This window comes from Galeopterus variegatus, unplaced genomic scaffold (genome assembly GCF_000696425.1).
Source record: "Galeopterus variegatus unplaced genomic scaffold, G_variegatus-3.0.2 Scaffold2462, whole genome shotgun sequence".
NCBI lineage: Eukaryota > Metazoa > Chordata > Mammalia > Dermoptera > Cynocephalidae > Galeopterus > Galeopterus variegatus.
Window position 1 is genome coordinate 13,264 of NW_007728573.1, and position 17,148 is coordinate 30,411.

General features: G+C 44.7%; 1 protein-coding gene across 1 annotated transcript in view; it reads right to left on the bottom strand.

The window, feature by feature from the left end:
* PAPPA (pregnancy-associated plasma protein A, pappalysin 1) overlaps window positions 1-17,148 on the bottom strand; it is a gene marked incomplete at its 3' end in the record, with an annotated part of 155,726 nt that overhangs the window by 2,961 nt on the left and 135,617 nt on the right. Inside the window, exons 10-11 of the mRNA XM_008581790.1 lie at window positions 1,405-1,518; window positions 242-377 (exon numbers count right to left, since the gene is read on the bottom strand). Of these exons, the coding sequence (XP_008580012.1) occupies window positions 242-377; window positions 1,405-1,518 (250 nt within the window). The remainder of the gene's footprint in view (window positions 1-241; window positions 378-1,404; window positions 1,519-17,148) is intronic.

Genomic DNA, 17,148 nt, shown 5'->3' on the forward strand with positions numbered 1-17,148 from the left:
TCTGAGGTCTCTGGCAAAAGGGAGCTATTGAAGAGAAGGACTTGACATTGGCACCTTATCCCCATGTCTGCCAGATCCAGGTTTCCCTGAATACACAACCACATCTTGATTTCAGGGCAACCAGAACGCCAAACAGAGGAGAAGCAAGAAAGAGAAGAGAGAAGGAAGAACTCATTCTAAGCTGATCCTCGCACTGCCCACGGGGTAGACACGGAAGCAGATACCAAGAGAACATGCTTACCTAAATCGTGGCTCTGGTCTTTGGTATCAAGCAGCTGCACGCTGACGAATTCCTGCTTTTGGTCCCCATAATAGGTCCCATCGGTCACCAGGTGAATGATGACCGCTGCAGCAACCATTGGCTGAGAAAAATACGCCTGAAATGGAGAAGACAAAGGAGAGTCACACGTGCACTCTGTCATGGTGAGGAGGCAGCCACATTGTGGTGGATTCAAGGAGAACCTTCCATTTTAGAAGCTGGGCTTCTCATCAGCAGCCCAAGATACCTGACAGTGCAGAGCACAGGCTCTGAGAGAAGAAACCTGTCCCAGGCTTGGCTCTGCTTCTACCTAGTTGTGTGACATTGAGTGATGGCTGGGCTGCTCTGGGCCTAAATTTCTTCACTTCCAAATGGTAAAGTAAAATATACGTGTGTGTGTGTGTGTGTGTGTGTGTGTGTGTGTGTGTATCACAGGATCACTCTGAGGCTCTAGTAAGATAATGGGAGCAAGTGTCTAGCATAGGGCCTGCCACACACTAATACCCTCCAAAATGGTAATTATTATTATGTGTCACTTCTCCATGCTAGCCTCTGCACTAGGCACCAAGGAGAGACAAAGTAAGACATGGCCCTTGCTTTTCTGGGAACCGTGGAATTCAAAGTAGGTCAGTGACACACAAACCAAAATTCAGTAAAATCCACAATCTTTAGTCAGGAAGATAGATCCATAGACAGCTATGTAATACCATGTGACAAGTGCCATCCAAAAGGTGACCGACATGAGAGGACAAGAAGGGAGAGAATAGTCACTTCTTTCTGCGGGGAACAGTAAAGACTTCAAGGAGGGGAAGATAATTCTAAAAGGCCTTGAACAACGAAGAGGAGGTTGTAGGCAGACAAACTCTTTGCCAGAACAAGGGTTGTGTGGGGGCATTCCATGAGCAATTAAGGAATTCCATTTCATGAAGCATCCCACTGCTAAGTGTTTTGTTCTCTGTCCTTACAATTAACACCCTCAGTGGGTGGACAAATGAAGGGTCAAATCACTGCTTCGTAGGGCCATTGCTGGAGATTCCAAGACTCTCAATGTTGGGCTTACCCGGAGCCAGAAAGTGGCGAAGGGTCAAGTCACCGCTCCCTAGGGCCATTGCTGGAGATTCCAAGACTCTCAATGTTGGGCTTACCCGGAGCCAGAAAGTGGTCTGAGTCATCTGGGAGTCAAGGTAGCTGATGATGCAAGGGTACCAGGCGTGCTGGGAAATGCCTTCACTGAGATCTATCACCTTGGTTCGACACACCTGAAAAAATATAAAGAAAAAAATAGTAATGTTTTAGAGAGTCTTAGAAGTTCAGGTAAATTGAATTTGACAAGCCTTTACTCAACACCTATTTTGTTTGTGGCACCGCAGGAGGAAATGGGGATAAAGAGACAAGAATTTGTTCTAGGAACTCACACTTTAACATAGAAGAGATCATCCTCAACGCTGTTAAGAAAATAATAAGATAACATATTTCAGTGGTAGAGGTGACAGAGACATTCTCATGAGGACAAATCCTGAAGGAGTTGACATTTGAATTGGGCCTGGAAGCGTAGGATGAAGTAAGAGGTCACTGCAGGCAAAGGGAATGGAAGCAAAGCCTCAGAAGAAAGCAGAATGCTTAGGTTAGGATGGACTGCCTGGTACTGCTAGAGATTGGGGAAAGTGGCAGAAAAAGCAGGTTGAGGGATGGGATCTCAGGGAGTCTTGAACATCATGTGGACCATTTGAGGAAAAATCTGTAAATTGCACTCAGAGCTGTACTAAGAACAGAGAAAAGAAAAAGAATGAGCATTTGCTTCCCTGTCACCAAAGAAAATCAATTCCATCACTTTACACACACACACAGACACACACACACACACACACGCACACACTTATTCTCAATGACAGATAGTGCCAGATAGTGCTAAAAGAAACAAGAAACACTTATAGACAAGTAGAATTCTTAAAACTTAGGAGTTTCTTGTGTATCCAAATGCCATTTCATTTATTGGTTCATCTGTTTATTTAAATGCTATTTATTGACTAATTACTATTTGCCAGGAATTCTGGAACAGAATGGTAGACAAGAAAGATGCTGAGGAGCTTAGAATAGGCAATAGGTGCAGATATTAATCAAGTAATCACATAGGCATACATGGCCATAAACTGAGAAAAGTACTCTGAGGGAAGAGGATAGGAATAGCTGAGTTGGTTGTGAGACTGGTCAGACCTTTGGTAGAATGTCATCCCAAATTAGCAGGTCCCCTTTGATCTCTAATGTGGCTCCTCTCTGAAAACTTTCCTATGAATTTGAGCTGTCATTTCACATCTCCAGGTTATAGTCTACTCATCTGAAAATTAAGGCTGACCTAGAGAACTCTTATAAGCTGTGGGGAAAAAAAAAGATGAAATAATCTGTTCTCAGACTAAACAAACACCAAACACATAAAGGAAACAAAAACAAAAAAAGAAAAAAAAATCATATATATATATATATATATATATACAAAGATCAATAATGTCCATTGTTGCAATAGGTACAGTAGCAAAAGATTGGGAATAGTGTATATGTACATCTGTTGGAGGAGGGATGCATAAAATATGAAATATTCACAAGACAGAATCCTACTTCATAAAAGAGCATTATAAAAATATTTAACACATGTTCAGTATAGGCCCTTGCTGATCACAATCATAGAAGACCTGCTGGTGAGTACATAGATATCCACATGGAAAGATCACAAATACATATGTTAGAGAGACAAAAAAAAAACAGGCATAAGTGGAAATGTAAATTATGATGCCATTTATAAAGATCACACAAAGCAGAACTACATATTGTCTAGGAGTTCATAGAGATGAATGTGGAAGAATTTAAAATGGAGTACAAAGTATCCATCAAATTCAGGGCGTAGTTGACTCTGAGAGTCAAGAAAGGGGATTGGTACTGGGAGTCAGGAATGAATGGAATCTCAACCTTTTCTGCAGAGTGTTATTTCTCTTACAGAAGGAGTCTTGAAGTGAATATGACAAAATTTGCATATTTGCCAATTCCAGGTAGTGCATAAACCTGGTATACACAAGAGTTTTGGTTTACATTATTATATGTAATTTTATGAACTAAAAAAAAAAATTCAAAATATTGGCTTAGAAAGCCATCAAAATTGATGTAAAATCACCAGCATCAAGTTTTGGTTTACATTATTATATGTAATTTTATGAACTAAAAAAAAATTCAAAATATTGGCTTAGAAAGCCATCAAAATTGATGTAAAATCACCAGCATCAATTCCCCTACCAATATGTTCCTACACAGTGGGCTCCAATGAACTGGATTAGATCTCAGTCTTCGATAAGAGCCAACTCTTCTTGTTTATGGCATTACCAAGAGCTCCTGTTAACATGCTGAGGTCTCATCTATAAATGTGCTAAAACTCAAATAAATGCCCCTTTCTCCATCACTTCTTAGAATGATTTTGGCTTCTAGGAGCTCTTGAAAAACTCAAGGTTTCTATTCTCTTTACAACAGTGAGACACTAATCTAACTTGTGCTAAAACTCAAATAAATGCCCCTTTCTCCATCACTTCTTAGAATGATTTTGGCTTTTAGGAGCTCTTGAAAAACTCAAGGTTTCTATTCTCTTTACAACAGTGAGACACTAATCTAACTTGACTAAAGTCAAGTTAGAACATATAGATGCATTGTAGTCTGTAATGGCAGGAATTGATGCTTTTATTATTTAAGTAAACTTTTCTTTCTGGAGTAATTGTATATTTACAGTAAAGTTGCAAAGATGATGCAGAAAGCTCCGTATACACTTACAATGGCAGGAATTGATGCTTTTATTATTTAAGTAAACTTTTCTTTTTGGAGTAATTGTATATTTACAGTAAAGTTGCAAAGATGATGCAGAAAGCTCCGTATACACTTCACACAGTATCCCTTCATGTTAACATCTTCATCAATTCATTCTTGAAACTTCAAATAGAGGAAGATGAATTGCTCAACAGACTTAGGAGGTTCACAGAATGTCACCCAGGAACTTCTGCATTGGCGAGCTAACTATGGATTAGGGAGACCTGGTTCTAGTCCATGTTCACCCAAAATTTGATGTGTAATTGTGTATAAGCTCCTTCACTCTTTAAACTTCAGTTATCTTGCACATTTGAATTTTGGATTAGGTCATAGGTTTTCAGGGTGTCTTCCATAGATTCTGAGGGATCCATGGAGATGTCAGCCTGCAGGTCAGACTGTGGAGAAGGTCTGCCTAGCTCCCAGTCTATTGCTTCAACAAGAGCACCTCCATTCATCTGTTTTATATATCCAGCTGCCTCGTAACTTTCATCTGAGACAAGAGCTTCACTGCTTTAAAAACAGAAAAATTTTGAACTGCCTTAATTGCCAAAGTTCCCCTCACTCTGGCCCTAGGGTCCTTGGAATACAGTATTAGGTGCCAGAATATCACAGGTAACTTCTTAAGGAGAATAAAGCTGCCAAGAATCAACTATCTTATTGTCTAGGAATTAGGTGATGGCGTCAGTTATTTAAATCTCTAGAAGCTAATACCGAGGAGATTAAGTAAAACATAGCCACTTTAATGGGCTGAAAGATGTTTTTAAGTTTATTTATTTTTCTCAAAAACAACTGGGACTGGTCTTAGGCAGATTGTGTTACACTTTACAACAGTGTGAGACTTTGCATAAACTATCTATGGCATTTGAAATCCGGGCCAGCAATTCGACATGTATCGTTTTGGAATTCTTTCCCCTGTGTTCTTACTGCCTGTCCCCCCTGCAGAGCGTGGCGGAGCACATCTCTGAGTGCCAGGCTGGGGGGCTTATCTCTGCATCTAAAACATTCGGGTCAGAGAAGTCTCCAACACGAACAAAGCCCTCTTATTGCTTAAATACGATTTCCTCTTATCTTGTCAGCTCTCTCCCACTAAACAGGGTTTTAGAGGAACATGCTGCTATTATTTTATTCTTCTGTTTTCTTATTTAGTTTTGTGATTGTTTCAGGCTGGCTGCGATCCTGGCCAGGGACAGTCAAAGCAGATCAGAGAGGAACGAACAAATCCAGCTGAACATTTGCCCAGAGCCCTAGTTGATCTTACAATCATCTATGCTCCTGGGGAGGTGGAGGGAGGCTGGAGGAGAAGGGAGAAGCACACCCCGCCAAGCCTCCCACTTTTATAGACACTGCATGAATTTGCTCACCCAGCAGCAGTGCACGGAGGGCATATGGCATGCCAGGCTCTAGAACAACCAGGAAAGAAGAGCCTTTCCCAAGCCATGAGGTTGGTCACTAAAGATAAGGATGTGACCCCCAAGGTGACTGAGTCTACGGGGATGCTTTGTTTTCATCTACCCACTGTTTTGCACCTTTCAAAAAAGCAAATCCAACTCCACAAAGCATTACTTAGCAATGTAGATGTTACTGGGCATTTGTGGGGGGCATGCAGGAGAGTTACATCACATACCCAGTGGACTCACACTCTCCCCACCACCACCCCCCTGAGTTCCTCTTCTCTCATCATCTCCCCTTCTTTGGTTTCCTCAGTGTCACTGGCTCCAGTGACCTTCCCATCTCCCCTTTGAGAGCTGGGTTCGGCCACTTTCACCAGCTTCATTTCCGGCCGCTGTCCCTGCACACCCAGCAGGCAGGACACCTTTTTCTTCCACATGTTGTGGACAGACCCACCATGCTTGTGCCTAGACACCCCTGCCCCTGCACTGCCCATTTGTGAAATACTACACATACTTCAAAGCCAGTCTCAGGCATCAGCCCTCCTCTGAAAGCCTTTGCTCACCCCCCAGGAAGAATTAATTGCTCCCCTCATGTGCCGTAGAGCTGCTTCTATATACCTCATTTACAGCACTTGTCAAGTTAGATTATAATTGTTTAGAGCCTGGTCTTATCTCTCTAAACTCTGAAGGTTTCTAAGGTGAGAATTACGTTTTATTTATCCTGAAATAAATCCCAGCAGGTTTCCCAGCACACAGGAAATAATAGGTGCCCGGTGAACAACCACAGCAGCAGCAACCTATGTCTAGTGCCTACTTTATGCTGGGCACTGCTCTAAGAACTCTATGCGGTAAATCATGCAATGCTCACAACTACTCTGTGAGGTAAGTACTATCATTATATCCATTTTATAGGTAAGGAAATTGAGGCCCAGTAATTTGCCTAGGGTCCTACAACTAGTTTGTGGTAGAAATAGGATTCAAATCCAGGTACAAACTCAGCCCATACACTTTAACTGTAGATATTAACTTGAAAAGGACCTGCCTTTCAGGGCTGTCAGGAGGATCTAATGAGAGAACGGGTATAATTTTGCCAGATGTGTCTTAAATCCCAGCCACGTGGGAGATGGGCTCAGGATTTCTCCTTGTTGAGTTCTCCTGGGGCTCTTGAAATAGAAGCTACTTCAACAGACCAAAGCCAGCTTTTACAGGTCTGCCCTGGGGCAGAGGGGTATGGTAGAAAGAGCCCTGGATTGCCAGGAAAGAGACCTGCCTCCTAGAACTAACTCAACTGCTCACTTTCTCTGACCTTCACCCTTCCCACTTATAGAAAGAGTGAGGTGAATTCATCTCCAGTGGGCTTTTCAACTCTGACATTCTGCCAGCCTTTGATTTCCAGCCTCTTCTCAGTAAATGCTGCAGAAGAGAATGTCAACTCTGACAAGAAGTGTAAAATAAGCAAAGAAACGAACCCACACTGTGTACCAGTTGAACATCCTGTCAACTTCTGCATCTCATGGGACCCATGTGTCTGATACCTGGAAGCTGAAAGCTAATTTCCCAGCCACCTCCTGGCAAAGACAACCAGAAGAGTAGCATAAAAGTTTACTGCAGCCATTCCAGCAATGTGTTTTCTTTTTCTTTCTTCCTTTCTTTCTTTCTGTGCCTACAACTTACATGCTGCAAAACAGCTCTTCTAAGATTATTGGATGTCTGAGCTGGGAGGGCCCACAGAAATCCTGATTTCAACCATCACATTTGATAGATGGGGAAACAGAGCCCAGTGGGGAAGAGAGAGACTGGCTTGAAGACACCCAGCAAGCTCTTCTGTGATGGGCCAGGATGCCTGGTCGCGACTGGGGGTGCCCAGTCTGCAGAAACTGAGGGATCTGTGGCTCCAGGACCTGGGGACTCGTTCACTTGATGCACTGCCAGCCACTACATCCTGCACCCGCCTCCAAGTCCCCCTTCTTTGCAAAAGACTGCTTTCAATTAGAGGAGTTAACGATGTCTTGCTTTCAAAGGGTTTTTTAAATCCAGTTTATCTTCCACCCACACACAATGTACACAAAGGCAGGGAGGTGGAGGGAGAACGGAGTAGAGGGGGCTCCGGTATTTTCCCACACAGGGGGCATGTCATAAGGTTTCGATTGAATATCGATTTTACAGATTTACATGCCCTTTTGTCAATCACGGGAGGGAGGAAGTTCTCGTCAAACCTCTAGCCCATCCTCTCCAATTTCCTCTTTCCACCCAAAAGGACCTGTGAATGGGCCTCATAGAAAAAGAGAGGAAAAAGGAAGAGGGAAGGGGGAGTGTGGGCATACACAGTGACAATAATAATACACATAACTGCGCAAGCATGTGAGTGCACACACACTCGCACACACACACGCAGCCAGGCAGTGTTTCCCAATATTTCTATTTAGGAGGAAGAGGGAAGGGGGAGTGTGGGCATACACAGTGACAATAATAATACACATAACTGCGCAAGCATGTGCGTGCACACACACTCGCACACACACACGCAGCCAGGCAGTGTTTCCCAATATTTCTATTTAGGCCACATTTTAACCTCAGGCTCGCAGTTTCAATGCCAAATTATTTCCTCAAGAATTGCAAGGTTGCAAGAGGGGCAGAAGTTGGTTCCTTGATATAAGCCACCAAGATCTGGAGGTCCGGAAGCCTACAGGAGGGAAAGCCTGCTACGAGACAGCTTATCAGGTCATGGCTGTAAAGGGTCTCAGGAAACCTAGACACAGAGTGACCCAGGTGGAATGAAACTGCCTCCCCAAACCCAGCTTTGCTGATCTTATCAAAACATGTTGCTCCCTCCACAGTGCTCCCCTGGGTGAGGGAAAGAGCACTAATGCTTAAAGACAGTGTACCAGTACAGGATGCTGCCTGTGTATACTCTCATTTCACCTTCATCATAACCCTGAGGAATGAGTATCTCTGTCCCTGTTTGAGAGATAAGGACACTGGAGTTTGGAAAGACATTGGTCAGTGTATCAAGGCGTAGGAGTCCAGCCAAGCTGGTGCGACTCAAAGCCCATTCTCGTCCCACCCCAAGGCTCGACCTCCCAATAACTCTCCGTCTATACATTTATTTGCATGGTGGTTTTTTGTCTTTCCATCTGTCTCTCCATGTATGGGGTTCCAGAACAATCCTGTGCCTGATGTATCCCTCCTTTTCAGCAGTATCTAGTGCAGGTCACTTCAAGGGACTCACCCAGTATTGCCTATGGTGAACTGATGTGGCTTTTCCAGGTGCTCACATATGCAGTTCACCAGTGATGTGCTTGATCTAGAAGCCCACATCTCCAAGGCGCAGGCAAAGTGCAGAGATGACAGTAATAATATATGGTGCAGAAAAGGCACTGGGAGACCCAGGACTCATTCCGAAGCATGGAAGTCACCACAAGGCATTGCTTCCAGACAATCCACCATGTGGAATCAATGTGCAATAAGCACGATGATGACAATGATAGCGGGTATCCGTAATGAATTCTCTAATTAGTATAGTGTTCTTCAGAGCCTGTTTGAATCCACTTTTCATTTAATCCCTAAAACCACCCTGTGAGAAATGTGTTAGTATTACCCCACTTTCCCAAGTAAGAGACTGAGGCTAACTGCCAACAGAGAGGAAATGGGCCTTAAGCCCACAGGACCAGTTGAGGCAAATATGTAGAGACAGTGCTACCACTTTCCCAACCCTTGCCCAGGACAGACACCATTAATTAAACAGCACATCTCTGAGTGTAGGCTTCTACATCCATCTCAAGGAGACATGATGGAGACCACTCAAAAGTGGTCAAAACTGGCCTAGAAGATGAAGCCTATTTACAATCCTTGTACTTGGTCATTAGCTCACTGAGGGCAAGAATGAGGTCTTACCTGTTAATCTTCAGTAGTAAGAGCAAAGGATGCACAGACACTAAGCAAATGTTAGTTGAATAAAAGAATATGCTGACAACAGTAACACTTACATGCCTTATCTCAATTAAAGCATATCATGGACAAACACAACCCAAATGTTCCAACTCCAGGTTCAGAGCCTCTCCCACTGCCTTTCTGTTACTGTAGACCTTTCCTACCTGGGTTCTTCTTCCATTTCTGTGCCCATCCCTGCTTGCTTCCTATGCCCCAGTTCCAAACTGATCCACTGAACATAGAAAACTTTAAGAGAAATAGAGGGTTAACAGATACACAACACACACACACACACACACACACAGACAGACACGCCCCCAATCCCCTCCTCCAATCTCCTTTTTACACACTTAATCTTAAAGGGGGGAAGAAAAGGGGGTGGGAGCCAGGCTTTCTTTCACCAACCATTAGAAACAATTATCACTTTCCCCAGGCCTCCAGAGCAGCTTTCCCCTTTGATGGCCGCCTCAAAGAGATAGAGGAGAGGGGGAGGGGTGGATTGCCTTCTTTCAATTTGAAGATTTATTATTTGGCATGGACCGACAACCAAGCAAAGAAGCATTTCCTGTGTGCTGGGCCAGTGTGCGCAGCAGAGAGATGCCTCTTTCCTCCCTCCCAGAGTTCTGGAAGTAGCAGCAGATCTCAGGGCCTCCACCCAGGAGACACTTCCAGATAAGAGAACTTGGCATTGGAAGCCCTCCAGCCTTGGGGCTCAGCTCTGGGCTGATTAGCACCTCACTGCCCCTGGGATCTGTCCCTGACACATTAGGCATTTCACACTCCTCAGGGGTCCAGTACCCTCCAGGCCTGTACCTCCACACAAGTCTGAAATCCTGTGATTAGGGGTACAAACTTCTGGCCTGATGCAATGATCATGAGAGGAGAAATAGGCAGGCTTTCTACAGGAAAGGAATATAGAAACCATGTAAAACATCACCATTCTACAGTGTACTAACATTTTTACAGGTGGAGAAACTAAATTTCTTACTGGATAAATGGTGCATCATCATAGAACTGACTTGGGGGGCTACTCATTCGATGGCTTAATTTCGTGGATAGAGGGTCGGATTTGGGGGAGACAGAAATTGGGTGTCTCAGCTTCTCCCAGGAGAAGAACGTAGGTTAGAGGCCTAAGGCAGCATCTGTGATGGTGGCAACGTCGAAGTGTTTTCTTTGCTATCATTTAGTGATGGGCAGCTATCCTGCAAGTATAGAATCTTCACATTCCTGTGAAGCCAGTATTAGCATCCTTGTCACTTGCCTGGCAGATCAAGAGTCTGGGTTCTGAGGGGCGAAACAGCGTGCCGAGGCCACACCTGCCAGGAGTGAAGTCTGCATCTGATCCCAGTCTCTTACTCCAAGCCTATCTCTTATTCTCAATCCATTGTACAGACAAGGACACTGAGGGTCACACAGTGTACATGACGATCATCATGAGGATGGTGATAATCGTGGTGATGATGATAAACACCCAGGTGCTTTCACCCCTATGGATTATATTTTTGCGTCATTGTGCAGGGAAGATTCACATTCCCCATTTTCAGATGGAGAAAGGAAATTATCACAATAGCAGTGGCAGTGCTAATTAAAATAATGATGCTAGCCACCACTTTATATGCTATGAAATGTTAATTCCTACAACTCCATCCCCTGAGGTTGGCATTATCTCCCCGTTTTACAGAGAGTAGAGCCAGGCACTGGGCTGAGCCCATTCCAGGACAGCCGCTTTGAGAAGGCAAGGGGCAGGGGGCTCGGGCTCCTCCGGCTAGTAAATCCTCTAACAAGGGAGAGTGATTAGTGTCGGATGTGGCGGCCAGCTTTTGTGCTGCTGACAACTGCTGCCATTAAAGGCCTGGCGGGCTCATGTCACAGGGGCCCTCCGCAGGCCTGCTCCCTGTCTGCCTAATGATGCCATTCACCCGGGGCCTGCCTCTGAACTCCTGACCCAGCAGTGAAAGACTCGGGATCTCATTACTAATCTCTTAAGCCACCTAGTCCTCCAAAATACATCCATTTAAGTTGGAGGCCAAGGCTTTGGGGGTGGGAGGCGGGGAGAGGGAAAGTCTGGCGCAGGGACTTCTCATCACGTGGTCATTTTCCCTCTCTGGAGTCCGTGGCTTGAGCCACAGGGCAGCTGGCGTGGCTGTCCAGCCCAGCACAGGGCAGGCCTTGCTGAGGGTCGGTGGCTGGGCCTGGAGATTGAGGCCCTTGGATGGGAAGAGAAAGGGTATCTGGGCCCACCTGTTTGTAATTTCAGAGATGCGGGTGGGGGATGAGGCCTGTGTTTGTTTTAATTATTATTATTGTTGTTGAAAAGGGAGGGAAAAAAAAATGAGCAGAAACTGCTAACATCTGGAGGCTGCCGTCCAGCTTACGTAATCTCCTGCAGCAGAGGAGGAACACGGGATCCCCAGCCAGACGGTCCATGGGTGACTTCTCGGCACATGTGCCGCCTCCAGCAGTAAGATGCTGACGGGGTTAGAAGAGTGGGATGCTGGACTTTCCTTATATTCTTAAGGGGTGAGAGGCAGGGGTTTGAAGGCTCTGGATTTCTCAGTTTCCTTTTGGAAGAATCCAGAGGCTTTTTTCCCAGCAAAGCTCAAACATTTCTCTATTTCTCATTCATGCACTTGTCATTCATTCACTCATTCAACAAACATTTACTTGGTGCTTATATGTGTTAGGCTCTTTATTCCCATGGTCTACCTGAGGAACGTAAATCCCAGAGAGGGGGAAAAAAAGCAATAAAGATAAAAATTCCTTTTCCTAAATAGCTCCTAGACCTATGGTGGAGGAAGGGTGAAGAATTGAGCAACAAAGACTCAGAAAAATGTGGTAGGTTCTGTGTTGGTGTTTTATGCAGGCTGAGGGAGAGGATGCAGAAGAAAGTTGCTGAGACAATCTGTGCCTGAAGGCGAGGTCTGAAATGCAAAATCTTAATGGCAAGTGGGCTCTGGAGAACTGGAGCTGGAGATAAAAAGGCCAGAGAAGGGAAAAGCTGGTCCACAGCTGAGCCATGACAAGCCCCATTTCCCAGATGATGTCAATAGTAGAGCATGAAGGTAAAGTCTGAGATGCCTAATGTTGTTGTGCACACAGTTTTGAGCATGAAAATACATTGCTAATTTTCTGTGTTTTCAAATCTTTCCCTCTCTCTTTTTTTTTTTACATTTGTATAAAAGCAATTGATGAATTTTTGAATTTTAGATCAGGATATAAGTGTAGTGTAGACTAGATCAGATCAAGAGGGCACTGTAGCTTCAACCCAAATATACACTCAACTCAAAATAGAAACAGAAATCCTACCAGCAGTAAAGGAAAATTCTGAGGCATTACCAGCTTAGATAAGAATCATGAAACACCGTGAATTTTATTTCTGTTGAGTGCTGAAACACTTCCAGTTCTAGGCCAGAATGCTAAGACACCATAATTCTAGAGTGGATCAGGCAATGCCGTCTGTTCTGTATCCCAACATCCCAAAACTGCCTTTTCAAGACTAGAACACTGAAAGACCAAAAACACAAAGCCAGTTTGCTTTAATCCAAAAATCTCTCTCTACTGGCTCTGGAGACAAATTGAGAAACACAGCCTCTCTTACACACTATAAACACAATGAACATGTTCCTCCTTTCTTCCTGGCTCTAGAGGGAGACAGTACCGGATTCAAATTCTAGACTTCCCTGTCCCACCCCTGGGTCAACTGTAGAACCTTAAATAAGCGACCTAACCTTGGTGAGTCTTAATTTACTCCTCTGTAAACCAGTGAAAATTACAGTAGCTACCCCATAGGGTGGTTGGCAGGTTTAAATGTGCAAAAACCATGCAGTGTTTCTGACATAGAATACCTACCCTGATAGTCAAGCCATTCACATTGCTTCCATCATTACTATCAATTATCGTTATTACTATTATGTTATTGTTAGTGTCATTTGTTACTTCGGTGCAGTCATTCCTTTTCCTCTCTCCCTTAATTCTGTATTCCTTCTTCCCTCTTCTCTCCATCTCTCCTTCCTCTCTTCTCTCCTTCTCTTACTCCTGTGCTGGGCCTCTCACTGGGAGACCTCTCTGAGGGTGAACCACATTCTCAAGTCAGAAGGCAGCCCTATAGTTTCCATGCATCTCTGTAGGAAGCTAATCACGGGGACCTCACTGGAACCCTGATCTTTCCTGAAATGATAAGAGGCAAAAGGGTAGACCCTTTATGCTGGGGCCCAGCCTCCAGAAGCTGTTTCCTGCTTTCAGCACAAAGCTGTTAGCAGAGCAAAGGAAATATTTATTCATAAATATTTATCATGAGCCTACTACATGCCAGGCCCTGTTCAGTAACAAAGAAAACCCTTGTGGTTGTGCAGCTAACATTTGGAGGTGGGGGTGGATTATGGAGGCACAGAGCAGCAGAAAGAACATGAGGTTGGGTTCAGTATGTGTTTTCAGAACATATTCCCCAACTTACTCAGTGGTGCTTGCCCCCTCTGCAAGGTGAAGGGATGAGCCAGAGGATTTCAGAAGGCCCTGCCTACTTTGGTCACCTCTGATATTAACAGGGGACTGTAACCTGGCAACATAAGGGGATCACTTGTAGACAGTGATTTGTATATTTAACCCGATCACACAGAAGACATCACTCAGCAGATGTTGTTTTCAATAGCACCATTCAATGAATCCATAAACATTGTCCAAGTGTTCTCCACATAGCAAACCCTGTGCCAGGCACTGGAAATATCTACAGATACAAGGTGGAGCCCAAATCCTTAGCTGCTCATAGGCCATGAAGTTTGAAAAGCTGTAGACACAGACAATGCAAACTGAAAGGAAGCTTGTGCTCAGGCCTGCCCCATGATCCTAGCAATATTATGAGGCACCAGAAGAGCAGGCGTGGCTCATGGGCTGAGGTGCTCAGAGGAGGCGGTATGGAAAAGGAGCCTCCTGAACTACAGCTGTGCCTTACAGAGGTGAAGGAGCAAATGCTGATGTTCACTCCAAGGCATGTCTAGGGATTACAGCCCATTCCACCTGGAACATGCCCCTTAGGCAACAGATTGTAAAGAAAAGCTGGTACAAATTGTGTGAGGCCTTGCCTGCTAAAGCTTTTGGATTTTATAGGCCATGGGGAACAAAATAGAAAACTTCACAGGTGAAAGATCACTGAGACCAATATTTCTTGTGAATGATGAAGAATTTACTCCAAAGGCAAAAATCCTCCAATGAGAATTTATGCAGACTTAAAAGATTTAAGACATTGAATCACAAAAATTTAGTATGTCATATCTCACTCTAGGAAAAAGAGAAATGTCATAAAAAATAAAAAATAAAAAAAAGTCTTGGGAAAGGTGGTATGGTAGTAAAAAGTACATGGGCTTTGGAGCCAGAAAGAACTGGGTAAACTCCTGTTCTACCAATTGGAATAGGGGCCCTTTGTGAACCTTTGTTTCCTTATCTGTGAAATGGACAGGTTGATTATAGATTTAATACAATGACTAAATCGAATGAATTTAGGTAGTGCTTCCTCTATGCCAAGCACTGTCCCAAGTGCTTTGTATATGCAGTGTTACGGAATCTTCACAATCTCCGTGTAATTATCCTATTTACAAATAAGGAGACTCAGGTGCAGAAAGGCTAAGTAGTTTACGATCTCACTGTAAGTGGTAGCAATAGACTATGATATACTCTAGACCTGCTCTGTCCAACTGGGCAGCCTACGGTCGGTCCCCATGTGGCTATTTAAATTTAAATGAGTTGAAATTAAATATTCAGTTTCTCAATTTTCATGAACCATTTTCCAAGGGCTCGATATGATAGTGGCTAGAGGCTACTGTATAGGTCAGTGCAGGTGTAGAACAATTTCGTCATCACAGAAAGTTTTACTGGACACCTGGTCTGGAGCCTGGGCCCTGAACACTGACACAATCCTGCCTTCTCTGGAACACAAACTCCTGACCTTAGCTCCCCGGTGCATGCCAGTTATCTCCTCTTGCATTGCACTGCGTGGATATTCTGTTCCTGGACTCCTTGCTGCACTGCAAACATGGGCATCACCCAAGTGGCATCCTTGCTCCCGAAAGCCACATCCTGCCAGCAGATCAGATCTCTCCCAATCCTATCCCTCCCCCAAGGGCCTCTCTCCCAGGAAGGAAACAAATGCAGATATCAGCCAAGTGTCCCCTTCTACACAGACGAACTAGTTTGGGAAAGGGTCCTAGGGTGGGCAGGAATCTTGTTGCATCATCCTGGTACGGAAGCGAGCCTCTCAACAGGGGTGCCTCTCATGGGCCTGAGTCCATTTCTCTCTGGAAAACTAGTTTGGGAAAGGGTCCTAGGGTGGGCAGGAATCTTGTTGCATCATCCTGGCACGGAAGCGAGCCTCTCAACAGGGGTGCCTCTCATGGGCCTGAGTCCATTTCTCTCTGGAANACGGAAGCGAGCCTCTCAACAGGGGTGCCTCTCATGGGCCTGAGTCCATTTCTCTCTGGAAAACAAATGTGCACAAATACGTCCAGGACCTCCTGGTGCTTGGGTCTGGCTGAAGAATTAGCGAGTTTTAAGAAATCCATGGCTGGGGTGGAAGGCGGGACAGAAGGCCCTTTGTGGTCTGTTTCTACGTATAACACATCCAGGCTAATTTGAAAAGTAGGGATGGGGAGGAATAGAGAGTGGGGGGGGGAAGGGGGCTTGACAAATAAACACAAACAAATGAAAACACACACAAACAAAAACAAAATCCTATGCACAGCCAAACCCCAACTCCCCTCGAAACCCCATCCTTTGGGCCTGGCTTGAGAAAGTTTACTTTTTGACTTAGAGAAATGAGCCTGCGGTTTTGGGGACAAAATTCAATACCACCGAAGCAGTGGGCTCAGCAAGCTTGACCGGCTATTGCTTCCTAAGTGCGTTACAGCCCCGGAGAGTGAACGCTGTTTACATTTTTTACATGTTTCTTGGGTACAGAACATGAAAGAAAATTACAGAGCAAAGGCCATGTTGGCTAAATGCCGGTGACCCCACTTAAAACAAAACAGTAATAATAAAATTAAAGAAGAAAAAGGAAAAGAAAATGAAACACAAGAATGGAGAAAGATTTTAAGGAAGACTGAGTGAATTGACAGGGACGGAAGGACAATGTCTGGTCCTGAAGCTAAGATTGAGAAAAGAGTATGTGGAGCATAAAGGCGCTGAGATGGGGGGGATGGGGGGGTTGGGTGGGTGGATCAGGCTTGGGAGAAGATGGAACACAAAGGCCAGGGAATCTTCTTAGATGGGCCATGGAGTGGGCTGGCAGGTTCATGTCTGCTCTTCGGGGGGAACCAGCGGAGCAGCCACAAACCACGAAGTCTTGCTTGTTCTTGGGCTTCAAGTCAAGAGTCAACTGGCAAGTGAGAAATGAAGACTCACCACTCAAACCCAGCCCCCACTGCTCCATGCAGCACCTTCCCTGATCGACCAGTACAGGTGTGTGGTGTGCCTGCAAATGCTAGGCCTGTGCCTCCATTGCTTTCCTCTCTCACAAATGCTTGTTCCTCTTCCAGGCTCAATTTACTTGGGGATGACACAGTTTAGTAAGAATGTGAACTGACGTGAAGGGGACGTCTAGTAAGAGGTAGGCATGTACTGTACACTTTCTGTGTTAGCTCATTGGAGTCTCATGACTGTCCCACAGAGTGGCAGTGGGACCATTGTGCAGATGAGGAAAACGAAGGCTCAGAAAAGTAAAGTCATTTTTCAGGTGTCATG